Source organism: Bombina bombina, chromosome 2, assembly GCF_027579735.1.
Source record: "Bombina bombina isolate aBomBom1 chromosome 2, aBomBom1.pri, whole genome shotgun sequence".
NCBI classification, from domain to species: domain Eukaryota; kingdom Metazoa; phylum Chordata; class Amphibia; order Anura; family Bombinatoridae; genus Bombina; species Bombina bombina.
This window is the reverse complement of record NC_069500.1, coordinates 1,040,741,422-1,040,755,705: the sequence shown is the minus strand read 5'-3', so window position 1 is coordinate 1,040,755,705 and position 14,284 is coordinate 1,040,741,422. Positions and strand designations below refer to the sequence as shown.

Below are 14,284 nucleotides of genomic sequence, written 5' to 3'. Positions count from 1 at the left end.
TTGCTCTCTTTCAGTGATGAGTTTGTACAGGTGTTCATTCAACCTTCCTTTTGCTAGGATTTGTCCTCTGTTTCGAATTGTGCATTTGTTGCCTTGGAACTTGACTGTGAGTCCATTGTTAGCAAGAGTTTTCACTGGTAGGAGGCTTCCTTCTAAACTTACAGATGTACAGAACATTCTTTACTAGGATGCTTTGCTTACCTCCTAATGGTGTGATGCAATTCAGGAACCCTTGACCATTACCTTCCGCTGTAATGCTTTTCCCATTTGCTAGGAAGACTTTGTCTTTTGCATTGAAATCAATTTCTGTGAAGAATGTCTCATCACTTGTCATGTGACTACTTGCCCCTGAGTCAATGCACCATCCATGTGGTGTACTATTCTGAGTCATTTTAAAGCTACTGCTCCATGATGCAGCTTCAGTTTCCTTTGTGGCTGTCTCAGGTCTTTCTCTTGTGGGTGGCTCTAACCTTCTCTGCTCAGCTTTCCAGATTGAGCAGATCTTTTTCAGGTGACAGGCCTTTTTGCAGTGAAAACACACTCTGGTTTCTCTGGTTTGCTTTGTGCCTTCTTGCACCTTCAGAGCTACCTCTGATCTCTCATTTTCTTCACTATGCATGTTTTCCTTTCTTCTATTGTATTCATCAATTAAGTTTCCCTTAGCATATTCTAGTGTTAGTTCTGGTTAGTTCATGTGTAGTTTCTAGAGCATTGATAAGGGCACCATATGACTGGAAGGCTGCATAGTAAACAATGCTACCACGTGATTGTCTTTAATTTCTTCTACAATTGCACATAGCTGTTCCACAATCTTTAGCATAACATTCACATGTTCACACATTTCCTGGCCTTTTTCCAGCCTCATCTTATACAGTCTGTGGAGCAAATATAGTTTACTATTTAAGTTTGAACGTTCATGCAGTTTTTTTAGTGCAGTCCACATACCTTTAGTTGTGTTTTCTTTTCTTATATGAAAGAGTTGATCATCCTCCATGCTTTTGCTTGCCTGTTTTTCTTGTCCCATTCTTTCGGGTTTTCAGTTGGTCTGTTTGTATCCAGCGCCTCCCATAAGTCATCTTTGGATAACAGCATTTCAAGCTTAAACTTCCACAGCTGGTAGTTGGTATTGTTAAGCTTTGCTATTGCATATTTCACATCTGAACGACTTGCCATCTTTCAGTAAATTGGATGCAGCTCTTATTTCCTCACACAGTATTTACTTGGATCATAGATGCAACATTTACTGACTTGTAGTTTTCCTTTAGTGTCTGGGCCCATAACCTGTTGATTATGTATCAAAAATACATTGAAAGCTTTTAGGAATACTGCATTAGGCTTTACTAATACAGACACAACTGCAGCATTTAGAACATAGCAATCATTTGTAAAACGGTACTCAGCATACAGAGAGGAAAAACAATAGAGAAAAAGAACACAACTTCCTTCCTGTTAGTGAATGAACAAGTTCACAGATATAAACAATTGGTAATCTAAACTGAACAGCGCTATCTACAGTCTTAATGTTGTTCATACATGTGGTACAGTACATGCTGTTGCATTTCCCAACAGTAGACCTCACTCATGGGACTGTGTGTGTCTGAAACTGTTCACTGGTGTAATGGAGATCTAGTTACTTGTGGTGGTGGTGGTCTGTTGTTTAAATTACCGATTCATCACCAGAGAAAAATAACACTTAATTGTCTGTCAATTATATAATTGTTCAGTTAATTATCTAATAGTCATTATAAAACCATCATTTTTAACCTAAGTGATTGTGTATCTTGTAGCTCTCTTGTAGCCAACTTCCTAGCACACTGGGAGCTGCAAATCAATATTGTAGAGGCATTATGGACATCATATGAATCTATGGCTATTAAACAAATAAAATTATATAATGGTATAATAGATTTTGTTAAGGTTAAATGGTACTTTTTGTCTGCTGTTCTTCCCTCCAGATGGATTTTCTTAGTTGTGTTCACCCCAAAACACACATTTTTAGTTACACTTTTTCCTAGTGCCACATTGTTAGTTTTGCTTTTCCTAAAATGTTGTTCCTAAATCCTAGGTGACATTTAGACCAACTCTATGCTTTAACAATAAACTTATTAAGTGTCATCATATTATATTACCATCTAGAGTGAAAGAAATAAAACAATATTTATGTTTACCAACCAATGTCTTCAAACTCAACGTAACAACATATCAAGGCTTACCTGGACACCTATTATTAGACGCCTATTATTTTACTTTTAATGTGACATCCCAGAATAAAAATACTAGTTTGTCACACTTCCAGGATTACAGTACCATTTATCACATAGGGAAGTATAGGAGGAGAAATTCAGCAGTGGAATTCTATTTTCAGATAAAGAAGGTTGGATTATAAAAGTAAAACCGACACATTCATTGCTCACAGCCTGGTAGAATGTGAATGATAAACACAAAATTTAAGGATACAGCTGATGTTCCTCTGCACCATTATTCTTGGAAATATACTTTGTGATCCCAGTATGCTTTAATTTCTTTAGCACATTTATTACATACTCTTTAATCGGCATTCTCTCACTAAAAAGTGGGTTATAATGATTTTTGCATTAAATTCACATTTTTCTACATCTCCATAACAACTGAGCAAACTTTGCTTTAATATTCTCACAGTATCTTAAAAATTGTGCGTAATTGTGCATAACTCTATACATTTGTTGTTGTTCTGGTCTTTAAAATGTGCCCCTTTGTTTACAAATTCTGAATAGCTGTCATCTTAACATTTTTTTAACCCCTTAACAACCAGCTCCATACCCTGTACGACGCTGGTCGTTATGCCCTTAAGGACCAGCGATGTACCCTGTATGTCACTGCAGTCCTGTGCTTCTCTTTGTCGCGATCTCGCTCGTTTTGCATGCCCCACGAGTGGGGCACTACAGAAATAGATTTGCAGAGTTATCGATGCAGAGAGGGCCACTCTGTGGCCCTCTCTGCATCGCACAGTGGTGGTGCTGATCGCTGGTGGGACTGTAATGAGGGAGGCGGGTGGGCGTCCCATCGCTGGAGGAGGGCGGGAGTGGGTTGGACCGCTACGCCACGCAACACGTTAAGGGGGGGGGGAAAAGTGCCGGAAGTGAGAGGGAAGGAGGATGGAAGGGCAATGAGGGGGATCCTATGTGGGATCCATTGAGGGAAAGAGATCTGGGAGGGGGAGGGATAGGTTAATGGGGGGGGGCAGCTACACTACAGAAAAAGGGGTATTTTAATAATTTTTTTTAAATTGCCTAATTTGCTGCAAACTGGGTACTGGCAGACAGCTGCCAGTACCTAAGATGGCGGATGATAAGTAGAGGGGAAAGGTTAGAGAGCTGTTTGAGGGGGATCAGGGAGGTTGGGGGGTAATACACTGCAGAAAACCTAAAATGTATATATATATATATATATATATATATATATATATATATATATATATATATAAAAGCAGCCTTTTATTTTAGTACTGGCAGAAGTTCTGCCAGTACTTAAGATGGGGGTGACCTTTGAGGGGTGGCGGAGGGATGAGAGCTGTTTGAGAGGGGTCAGGAAGGGATCAGGGGGTGGGATGTGTCAGGTTGGAAGCTGATCTCTACACTAAAGCTAAAATTAACCCTACAAGCTACCTAATTAACCCCTTCACTGCTAAGCATAATACAAGTGTGGTGCGCAGCGGCATTTAGCGGCCTTCTAATTACCAAAAAGCAATGCCAAAGCCATATATATATATGCTATTTATGAACAAAGGGGATCCAGGAGAAGCATTTACAACCATTTGTAGCATGATTGCACAAGCTGTTAATAATAATTTCAGTGAGAAACCTAAAATTGTGAAAAAGTAAACAATTGTTTTTATTTGATCGCATTTGGCGGTGAAATGGTGGCATGAAATATACCAAAATGGACCTAGATCAATACTTTGGGTTGTCTACTAAAAAAAATACATAGTTTTGATAGGTAAATATAAACAAGGCTCTATTTCTGTTTAAATGTAGTGATGGCAAAAATGCTAAAAATGCTCTGGTCTTTTGGGGAAGTTTTTGTCTGAAATGCCTGATCCTTAAGGGGTTAACGTTATTTTGATTATCATTTCCATATATCTTGCTTCCTTATTTCTGGTGCACAGTAGATTATTAGTTTGAATGTTAAACATATGTTTGTTATTGGTATTTTAGTTTCCTCTATTTTGCTACAAACTGCTGTATATTTTTCATAATAAAAAATGACATTGGTTTGTTTACCTTTTATAAGCAATTGCTTCTTTTACCTACAATATCTTCTTATCCAGCGATTACAGCAGTTCAGTTCTTCATGGTAACACACTGTCTACATGATGGAATCATTTGTTCCAGGTGTATCGTGAAGCGGGGGTAAATGAGAGAGACTGCAGAAAACTGGACGAACTGCACCAGAGATGTCTGATTGCAGAATGTACTAAAGATGACCTCCAGATTAGCCTGCATGCTGCACAAAATAAAATCAGACAATTGGAGATTAAGTGAGTAAGCTATTATAGCTGCGGAAAGTCAAGTGCTGTACATGCTGTATTAGATGACTGGGTAGATTAACACTGGTGCTCATAGATTAAATATATATATTTTTTTCTAGTCTGTTTACGGCTATTTTATTTCTGTGGAAATTACTTTTTAATGATTATTATTACTAGTTCTCAATCATAATGCTTCATGGTTGGTTGTATTTATATGATAATGTTTTATTTATATATTCAGTATATTGGTTCAGTAATATTTATATATTACTGAACCAATTTAGTTAAAAATATAAATATTGTAATAATGTGCATGACATACTGAACTTATTTCTTTCATAAAGATCATAAGAGTCCACAATTAATTATTCCTGGGAATTACACTCATGATCACTAGGAGGAGGCAAATATTTAAAAAAAAATTCTAAGAGCCCTTAAAACCACTCCCACCTTACTGGAAACTAGTCTTGTCTTTGCCTCAGCAGGAGGAAGATGAAGAATGGAGGTTCTCTTGATGTTCTTTTTGACAGGGATTCTAAGACCAATTTAAAGGGACAGTAAACCTCAAAAATAATGTTATATAATTCTGCACATAGTGCAGAATTATATAACATTATATTAGCACAAATTTTATAAAACATAATATTCCCTTAGAATTTTTTAAAACAACGGCTGTTTTACAGACCCGCTTTCTGTGATCTTCTGGGAATATTATGTTTTATAAAGTTTGCGCTAATATAATGTTATATAATTCTGCACTATGTGCAGAATTATATAACATTATTTTTGAGGTTTACTGACACTTTAAGGTCCAGTTTCCCATCAGAGAGCTACTGTTTCTGCTGCTATATGGATATTTAACTCTCCTTTGCTTGGTTAGCCTCTGGTATGGGGGTAAGATTTTCATTTCTTCCAAGAGCTGCTTTTTTGGGTGTAAGGTTACTTTGCTTATCCTGCATTTATTGCTATTATGATGCTTAAATCATTATTTGCTTTTGATTTCCTCATTACCTGCCTGCTGATCTTTTTTTAATTACAGAGCATACTGATCCTGTCCACTCTTCTGTGAATACTAGTCCCTCAGAAGTTATATCCTCTGAGCACTTTCCTACTAATATTAAAGGGATATTAAACCCATTTTTTTTCTTTCATGATTCAGATAGAGCATGCAATTGTATGCACCTTTATAATTTACTTCTATTACCATTTTTTTTTTATTCTCTTGCTATCTTTACTGGCTCCTAAGCTTAGATTCCTGCTTTCTTTCCTATGGCATGGAGAGTCCACAACATCATTCCAATTACTAGTGGGATATTCAACTCCTGGCCAACAGGAGGAGGCAAAAAGCACCCCAGCAAAGCTGTTAAGTGTAACTTCCCTTACCCATAATCCCCAGTCATTCTCTTTGCCTTTGTCAATGGAGGATGTGTGAAGATGTTGTCTGAAAATGTTTAATCATTTTATGGGTACTTTTCCCTGCAAGCAAGGATTGTGGTTATGCTGTGTCCATGTCAATCTCTTTAGTAAGAGTAATGTTGGCTATTAGCAGCTAGAAAAGGGTGAGGTAGTCCTTGCTTTATTTCTAACATTATTGCTACCCCTTTGTAGAAAGCCAGGGTTGGTTACTCTGTTCTTTCTTTCTCTACAGGTCCCTGTTGGCGGTCGAATGAGGCTACCAGACCTGCAGCTGCTGTAACTGCTCAACAGCAGAAGACCCTGGAGGGTAAGTTCTTTTTTACATACAGTATATATTGCTCCAGATAGAAATACCATGGAATGGACTAAGAGACAAGGGGCCTAGTGGGACCTGAAGTGACCTTCTAAAGGGGTTTGTATATTCATATTCAGTATCTCACAAAAGTGAGTACACCCCTCACATTTTTGTAAATATTTTATTATATCTTTTCATGTGACAACACTGATGAAATGACACTTTGCTACAATGTAAAGTAGTGATTCTATAGCCTGTATAACAGTGTAAATTTGCTGTCCCCTCAAAATAACTCAGCACACAGCCATTAATGCCTAAACCATTGGCAACAAAAGTGAGTACACCCATAAGTGGAAATGTCCAAATTGGGCCCAAAGTGTCAATATTTTGTGTGGCCACCATTATTTTCCAGCACTGCCTTAACCCTCTTGGGCATGGAGTTCACCAGAGCTTAACAGGTTGCCACTGGAGTCCTCTTCCACACCTCTATGACAACATCACTGAGCTGGTAGATGTTAGAGTCCTTGCGCTCCCCCACCTTCCGTTTGAGGATGCCGCACAGATGCTCAATAGGGTTTAGGTCTGGAGACATGCTTGGCCAGTCCATCACCTTTACCCTCATCTTCTTTAGCAAGGCAGTGGTTGTCTTGGAGGTGTCTTTGGGGTCATTATCATGTTTAAATACTGCCCTGCGACCCAGTCTCCGAAGGGAGGGGATCATGCTCTGCTTCAGTATGTCACAGTACATGTTTGCATTCATGGTTCCCTCAATGAACTGTAGCTCCTCAGTGTAGGCAGCACTTATGCAGGCCCAGACCATGACACTCCCACCACCATGCTTGACTGTAGGCAAGACACACTTGTCTTCAGGGTCAGACTGGGAATAAAAGGCAGCCCTGGAAAATTTGGAGACCAGGCCTATTATCCGTTGAGTCATTACAATGGGCAAGCCCCATTTTTCTCAATGGGGATTACTAGGATACTCCTTCCCCCAATATGTTTTTCAGAGTTAAAATATATTAGTTTGTATTAAATAAAAGTGCCAGATTGTTGTTATATAGGCACCCTACAACCCAATTGCATCTATTAATTATCCATTAAAATAGTAGTTTTCCAGCCCCAGCTACTGCAGCCCACCGGGAAATCTCCTGGTATCCTGGTAGGCCAATCTGGCCTTGCTTGGCTTTGTACTCCTCACCTGGTTGCCGCCACACACGCTTGACACAATCTGAACCAAATAAGTTTATCTTGGTCTCATCGGACCACAGGACATGGTTCCAGTAATCAATGTCCTTAGTCTGCTTGTCTTCAGTAAACTGTTTGCGGGCTTTCTTTTGCATCATCTTTAGAAGAGGCTTCCTTCTGGGATGACAGCCATGCATACCAATTTGATGCAGTGTGCGGCATATGGTCTGAGCACTGACAGGCTGACCCCCTACCCCTTCAACCTCTGCAGCAATGCTGGCAGCACTCATATGTCTATTTCCCAAAGACAACCTCTGGATATGACGCTGAGCATGTGCACTCAACTTCTTTGGTCGATCATGGCGAGGCCTGTTCTGAGTGGAATCTGTCCTGTGAAACCGCTGGTTGGTCTTGCCCACCATGCTGCAGCTCAGTTTCAGGGTATTGGCAATCTTCTTATAGCCTAGGCCATATTTATGTAGACCAACAATTCTTTTTTTCAGATCCTCAGAGAGTTCTTTGCAATGAGGTTCCATGTTGAACTTCCAGTGACCAGTATGAGAGTGTGTGAGAGCGATAACACCAAATTTAACACACTTGCTGCTCCCCATTCACACCCCATTCACACCTGAGTCACATGACACCGGGGAGGGAAAATGGCTAATTGGGCCCAATTTTTATATATATATATATATATATATATATATATATATATATATATATATATATATATATATATATATATATATATATATATATATATATATACACACACACAAGCTTATTCAGATGTATTGCAGCTGAGCAGCTAACTGCCTTCTGACAGTGACAGGGATTTTCTGTTCCATTGCTGGGTAATTAACAGTCTAGCCCAGTACTTATGATGTGTGGGGACAGGGTGTCCTGTTGACTTACTATTCCCCCCTTCTATCCCTGTATAGTTCTTTTTTTGTGTATTTAAAAGGGGTTTTCTTTTTATAAGAACTCCGTTTTTATTGGGATGTGTGTTTATCAGTTTGTTGGATGAGAAAGCTGCTTGTTGCGCAGTTAGGGTTCTGACCGTTAGTCTGTCAGGTTTATCTCCCTATATTTATTTGCGAGTGCAACTGTGAGTCTTCTCTCTACACACATCTCCCCTTTCTTAGTGCACATTGCCGTCTATGCTTTATATCCAAGAGAAAGATCTCTAATAAAGTATCTGCAGCATGGTGTTAGCCGTGGCAAAGTGTTGTCGGCTATGTTAAAAATGACAGTACACCGAGTCAAACCGCGGAACGCACACAGCTGCTGACTGTTAGGGTGTAATTACTCTCATTTTTCTCTGTCATTTTAACCCAGGACCTGCACCCTGCCCTGGTTGCGGCTATATGGAATTGTAGTGGTGAGTCACTTGCCCAATGACTGAGCAGCTGATGAGCTTTAACAGATCATGGCTTAAGAGCAGCATTTAAAGGAATGTGTCAGGGCTAGTGACGTGCGGTGAGGTCAGTGGCTAGTGAGGTACTGGCTAGTATCAGAGCCAGATAAACAGACATATGAACCCAAAAGAGGTTCAATTGTGTTGGATAGTTAAAAGTCTGCAGAAAGGGGGGCGGAGCCAACTAGCAAAGAAACCAGACGCATATGTGAAGAGCTCCTGGCTCTTAATTACTACAAGTAATATTTATTGATATCTACAGTAACCTTCTCTATATCAAAAGGGGACATTCTCAAGCACAGCACTATCAGAATCATTGGGAACCCTCAGATGGCTATTTTTAGCTCTATATGAGATCTGGAAGACAAGCTACGATGGGGGCCTGGGATGTATGGAGGCTAGCAGTGGAGCAGCTTCTGCAGGATCATTTTGATAGATTGGAGCAGGTCCTACACGAGTGTTACGTTAACACAGATGCGGGTGAGGTCAAACCCACACAGCCAGCTGATAGCCATGTTGCCCTGGCTCTGAAGTCTGTTGATCCTGCCACCTTTCAGATTAGCTGCGCTGCAGTACTGAGCCACGAGGTCTTGTGCAGCCATGTTGATCCGCCAAAACACAGAGACACTCACAACTACTGCCGTAAGGTTTGGCTGGATTGCGATACTAGGGTCAGAAGCTACACTACTGCGGATCAGGTTTACAGGTCGGCTATTGAACAGACATGCTACACGGGAGATCAAATCCTGACGCCGGTCCTCCATCGCAACATAATTTGCGTAGCTTCCGTGGGTGGCAGCTATTTTTGGGTCTCTTCACCTCAGCTACGTGATAGCAGTATTGGGCGAGCTGTGACAGCGACATATACACAGACGGGGAATGTTCTTGGTTGGAGATGCAGCGCTCTGATACTGATACTCTCTATACTACCTCGCCTCAAATCTGGCATCGGTTGAGAGCTGTTTGTGTTTATGCAGACACCAGGCATATAATCGATATGCCGCCTGCCATTGCAGGATCCTTCAGTTAAGTACATTCTCTGCACAGGCACGGGTGGTGGCTAACTTAAGAACAGTAATTTACTATAAAACTCTGACTCCTTCAAAACGCTCTGCTCTGTAAATGAGAGACTTATAGGGAACCCACTAGTGAAATTAAATTATTATGAGAAGGGTTAGATACAGAGCCTCTGCCGAACTTTTAAGTCTTAACGTTTAAGACATCATAAGACTAACATCAAAGGAGGAGTATATTGTTCATATTACAGTTATATATATGTGTTTACATGTTGGCTGAGCCTGTTGCTCTCCCACCATTACTCATTGTATCTGACCTATTTGTCTTACCCTAACATCGTCAGTCTAGTATTACAGCACATTTCTATAGAGTTATTCTCTAGCTCTTTTAAGTTATCTCCATAGTATATTGGCATAAATGTATATATACATATGGATGTTGTTAAGGTCTATATATGGAGGGAACAGTCTGGGATAGGGGTAGTAATGTATTTGCTGAATACTGGGGGTAATATCATAGAGAATATATAATCCACTCAACTGTCTGTTGTAACTTTATGTCTACTGCTGCAGGGCATAGGGCCCATGTCCTGTGGCAGATCTGTTTACTAATTCTCTACCCTTTTTAGCTTATGTAAATATGTGTGACTTAAATAGTGATGGTTTGTCATGCTTTTATGTCCCCCCTATGTGAATCCTATATACACACTTTGGCATTTCAAATTGATAATAATCCCTGAGTAGAACTACTGCTAAAATAGCTAGACTAAGGGGATCTGATGTTTCACACATTCAAGTAATAGAGGCGTTCAGCATATTTAAGAGAGACCAGCTTTTACCCCCGCATAGCGCATAATGCAGTGTATATCCTACCCAAATTATTTGGTCTACCTATGACATTATTACCCTTTCTCCCTCACATATATGTTATTATCAGCTATTCTATAATATATTATTATATAGATATGTTAATTCAAACAGCAGTAGAAGATTATTGATATTGTATTAGCTGCCCTAACCAAACTCTCTTACATGTATAAATATTTGGTGTACACGGATGACAGTCAGACATCTTATCTGCTTAACACATGCAACTCATTACCTCCTACCCCCCCACCCCACATAATAAGCATCCCTTAGCAGGAGGATTCAATCGAATAAATATTGGCACCACAGCTCATTTTCTAGTCCTATAGGTACTAAAATGGGACATGCAGTCTTGTATCAAAATGCCCCTTAGATACCTAGCGCGGGCTGGACCTGCCAAAGCCCTACTATCTCCTAGCCATAATACCCTCCGCGACTCATGTTACCCATTACAATTGGTGTAGTTCAGTCCTTAGACCTTTTTAAATTGAGTGCAATCACAATCCAGTATATAATCAGCTAACTATTGTATATAACAGCTGACAATTTATGCACTCACGACTCTCCTACCTAGATCATTAAACTTGAATTACCACCTCCTCCCCCCCCCCCCCCCTCCCTTTTTTACTTAATGTGCCTCCTGTAATAGGAGGACTAAATAAGCGGTTTCTCTAACCTATACAGCACCCCCCCAAACTCTCTATAAGTATGCCCTGCTACATAACTGAATTCAACATTTATCCTTCTTTTTTTTCTAATTTAGCAGGATAGTTTGATTGTTTCCCGTTTAAATATGTAGTAATATAAAATTACTATAACTTTAAAAAAATAAATAAAACTGAGGTAAATAGCATAGGATCCATGAGTGATCTCCTACATAGTTTGTAGCCCCCTACCATGGTAAAACTCACACCTAGTCAGGGGTCCAAGAGTGGCCCTTTTTACAAGAGGAGAGGCTTAAATCATCACAGGCAAGACTGTATCGTGTTCTTACAAAACTTTTCTATTTTTCTAACCATATTTACTTTGTTGTTATACCAGTTTATATTACTGTTAACACTTTGCAGCATTCCTACTATATGATGAACCTTGCACTATGTTACTTGTGATGGCAATTATGGAATGTTTTACATATCTTATTTGTATACCAAACTTTACCTCAATAAAAAAAAAAAAAAAAAAGTCTGCAGAAAGACTCAGGCACACACAAACAAAAACATTCAAAGGCACTCACAGACACACACACAAACATCATTAACAGACACTCAGAAATACTCACAGACACTCAAAAAACCTGAGACACACACATTCAAAGACACAAAAAACCTCCCAGACACTCATATAGAAAGACTCAGATACACACACAGACACAAAGTTGCACAGACCAATAAACAAAAAGAAAAAAATAGCTATGCTGTATATATAGATGCACAAAAATATGCACTCATTGGATGTATAGCAACAAAATTAAATAATTTTTTTTTTTTTTTGTTCTACACATACAGGAAGTGCCTATTATGCATCATGTGCTATACTTTTATCTATACTGGTTTTATTGTCTGTTGGGAGTACTGGATCCATTTGGAATATTTTATCACATGCTTATAATGCTGTTGCTAAGCTTCTTTAAAACATATTTTTACTAGTAAGCAAATCTGCAGCAATATTTGCCAGCACCCTTAGGCAGCACACTACTCCTTATGATCCACAGTATACAGCTGCCTATGGATTCTGGGAAGAAGAAAAATCTGGTTACTTTGATTTATTTTTAACCTTCAGTGGCTAAGTTATGTGATGTTTCATTTGAAGTGATTAAGATTTCCGTTAGACAAATAGCTTTTTAAAGAGTAGAATTTATTTGTAGTGGAAATCATTTTGTAAAATAATAATTTTAATCAAATATACTGGGAGCCTTCATTCTCTGGCAAAAATTCTTGGAGTTGTATTAAATGGATGCTCCTTTCTTGAATAAAACTACTTTGTGTTTTCATGCTGTAAGTAATTAAAGTACATATTATTATAAAAAAAAAAAAAAAAAAAAATGACAGTACACCAAATTCTGAGATCCGCTTTTAGTTGAAAGCAATCTTCAATGCCTTGACAGCTTGGCCTCAATTATCTTTAGTCCCGTTTATCAGATTCCAGTCGGACAACATCACCTCAGTGGCTTACATCAACCACCAGGGAGGAACTTGGCCATGAAGAAGGTTACTCGCATTCTGCAGTGGGCGGAAGCTCACGATTGTCTCCTATCTGTCATCCACATTCCAAGATTGCACAATTGAGAGGCAGATTTTCTGAACTGACAGACTTTTCATCCCGGGAGTGGGCTCTCCATCCAGACGTGTTCTCAAGGAAAACCCTCAGGTGGGGGGTTCTGGAGTTGGATCTAATGGCGTCTCGTCAAAATGCCAAGCTTCCAAAGTACGGTTCAAGGTCAAGAGATCCTCAGGCTGCTCTGATGGATTGGATTTCGGTCTAGCATACCCATTTCCTCTGTTTGCTCTCCTTCCACAAGTCATTGCTCATATCAAGCAGGAGACTCTAATAGCTCCTGCCTGGCCTAGCAGGATCTGGTTTGCGGATCTGGTGAAGATGTCATCTCTTCGACCTTGGAGGTTACCTCTGAGGAAGGACCTTCTAATTCAGGGTGTATTCCTCCATCCAAATCTAGATTCTCTGAAGCTGACTGCTTGGGGATTGAATGCCTAGTACTGTCTAGACGTAGTTTTTCGGAAGTGGTCATTGATACTATGCTTCAGGCTCGTAAACCTGTTACTCGCAGGATTTACCATAAGATATGGTGTAAATACCTTTTTTGGTTTGAAGCTAAAGGTTTTTCCTGGAGTCAGGTGAGGATTCCCTGAATTTTATTGTTTCTTCTGGATGGCCTGGAGAAAGGTTTTTGCACAAATGTCTGGCAGATTTACTAGATGTTCAAGCTTTTGTTCAGGACCTGGTTAAACCTTATATACACACAAAGTGACAAGGGCACTATAAAGGCAATCTCCTCTGTTATTTAATTTATAAGATACTTTATATATCTGTATCAATTTCAGTTTTCTAATGGAGAAGTGGTGCTATCATTTAAATTGAACATGCAAATAACTAAATTATATCAACAATATGCATTGTCTCAAAGGGAGTCTGCCACAAAACTATAAGAACTAGGTTAAGACTCCAAGAAGGAGCAACAGGTTTAAACACAGCAAACAACTTGGGAACAAAATTCCCTGAAGAGAAATGCATGGTTAGCACTCTTTGCCCAGACTAATTGTAGAGGCAGAAAATGCTTAAAATATAACTTTTATTTGAACTTTTAAAAGATGGGTAAACACAACAAATTAAAATCCCTATAATGAGCAATTGTGATGTATGAATATCTGCGTGTCCCTGGCTTATTATAGGCTATTTGGCCTTCTCCTATTGTTAATGTATCAGGTGACACTGTAGTGTTTGTAAAACCTTCTTCTATATACAGAATTGCCTCTTTGTTTGTGAGTTAGAAAGATCTGTAGAACCTCTATCTCAGTCTCCTCTCAGTGATATCTATTTTTGGGTAGTACTGGATTTATACCATA

General features: G+C 39.3%; 1 protein-coding gene across 1 annotated transcript in view; it reads left to right on the top strand.

Moving 5' to 3' along the window:
* The window catches only part of SCLT1 (sodium channel and clathrin linker 1), a 555,483-nt gene that overhangs the window by 412,539 nt on the left and 128,660 nt on the right, over positions 1 to 14,284 (top strand). The window contains 1 exon segment of the mRNA XM_053703662.1: positions 4,371 to 4,516. Coding sequence (XP_053559637.1) covers positions 4,371 to 4,516 — 146 coding nt within the window.